Raw genomic sequence first — 1,567 nt, forward strand, 5'->3', positions numbered from 1 at the left:
CCACAGTAAAGTCATCCTCAGACCCTTCCTCCATAAATGTGGAAGTTTCTCGTTTCCCACCTTCGATTGCTGCGAGTTATACTTATTTTCAATTCCATAAATCTCTTGCAGCAGGTAACTGACCCCATCGACCTGGGGGAAAGACACAGGAAGAGATTGGAATGAATAAGCTCCTTCTGTAAACAGTGAGTGTATATCCGCAGATAGGAAAAGGGTCAGGGGGGAAAAGTGAGACCATTAGACAACAAAAAAAAATAGAAAAAAGATTAGGCCCTCAAGCCTGTTCCAGCTTTTAATTGGATCAGGGTTGAGAGGTAGGAGGGTTAGGGGTGAGTGCCACACAATTGCCAAATTCCGTGACATTCAATGGTGTTACCATCACTGAATCCCCCAGTGTCGACATCCTGGGGGTTACCATCACTGACACTCCCACTATCGACAGCCTGGGGGTTACCATCACTGACACTCCCACTATCGACAGCCTGGGGGTTACCATTGACCAGAAATTCAACTGGACTCACCACATAAACACAAAAGTAGGTCAGAGGCTGGGAAACCTGCAGTGAGTAACACACCTCCTGAAGGTGAAGAGCCAGAGGTGGTGGTACATGTCGGCACAAATGACATTCGGAAGAAGAGGAGGGACATTCTACAGCGAGACTTCGGAGAACTAGGAAGAAGGCTGAAAAGCAGGACGTCCAGGGTGGTTATCTCCGGTTTGCTTCCAGTTCCTCGTGCTGGTGAGGCCAGGAACAGGGAGATAATGGACTTGAAGGTGTGGCTGGGGAACTGGTGCAGGAAGCAAGGATTTAAATTCTTGGATCACTGGGGTATGTTTTGTGGTAAGGATAAATTATACACGAGGGACGGTTTGCACCTTAATAGATGGGGGACCAGCATTCTGGCAGGCAGGTTTGCTACTGAAACACAGCTGCGTTTAAACTAAATAGCGGGGGGGGACAGACAAACTGGAAGTTTAACGAGGAAGTTAAAGGAAAAGTTAGAACAAGGGAAGTCAAGAAAGATAAGGGAATCAATGGAGCAGAAAACTCAAAAAAGGATCACACCGTAAGGTCAAGTGAAATAGGGATTGATAGGAGGGGTGAGGGCAGTAACAAATTCAAAATATTATATATGAATGCACGAAGCATTAGAAATAAGATGGATGGGCTTGAGGATCATTTGGAAATTGGCAGATACGATATTGTGGGGATAACTGAGACGTGGCTTCAAGTGGACAGGGCCTGGGAAATGAATATTCAAGGATACACGTGTTATCGTAAGGACAGACTGACGGCCAGAGGGTGGCCACGTTGGTAAGGGACGATATTCAGTCCCTTGCACGGGGGTACCTAGAATCAGGGGATGTAGAGTCAGTGTGGATAGAGCTGAGAAATTCTAAGGGTAAAAAGACCCTCATGGGAGTTATCTACAGGCCCCCAAACAGTAGCCTGGATGTAGTGTGTAAGTTGAATAAGGAGCTGAAATTGGCCTGTCGCAAAGATGTTACTACAGTTGTTATGGAGGATTTCAACATGCAGGTAGACTGGGAGAATCAGGGTGGTAC

General features: G+C 46.5%; 1 protein-coding gene across 1 annotated transcript in view; it reads right to left on the reverse strand.

Annotated features, from left to right (window-relative positions):
- LOC122547825 (E3 ubiquitin ligase RNF157-like) overlaps window positions 1-554 on the reverse strand; it is a gene marked incomplete at its 5' end in the record, with an annotated part of 16,120 nt that extends 15,566 nt beyond the window's left edge. Inside the window, 2 exons of the mRNA XM_043686402.1 lie at window positions 61-132; window positions 522-554. Of these exons, the coding sequence (XP_043542337.1) occupies window positions 61-132; window positions 522-554 (105 nt within the window). The remainder of the gene's footprint in view (window positions 1-60; window positions 133-521) is intronic.
- Between the last annotated feature and the right edge of the window lie 1,013 nt (window positions 555-1,567).

This window comes from Chiloscyllium plagiosum, unplaced genomic scaffold (assembly GCF_004010195.1).
Source record: "Chiloscyllium plagiosum isolate BGI_BamShark_2017 unplaced genomic scaffold, ASM401019v2 scaf_15180, whole genome shotgun sequence".
Taxonomy (NCBI): Eukaryota; Metazoa; Chordata; class Chondrichthyes; order Orectolobiformes; family Hemiscylliidae; genus Chiloscyllium; species Chiloscyllium plagiosum.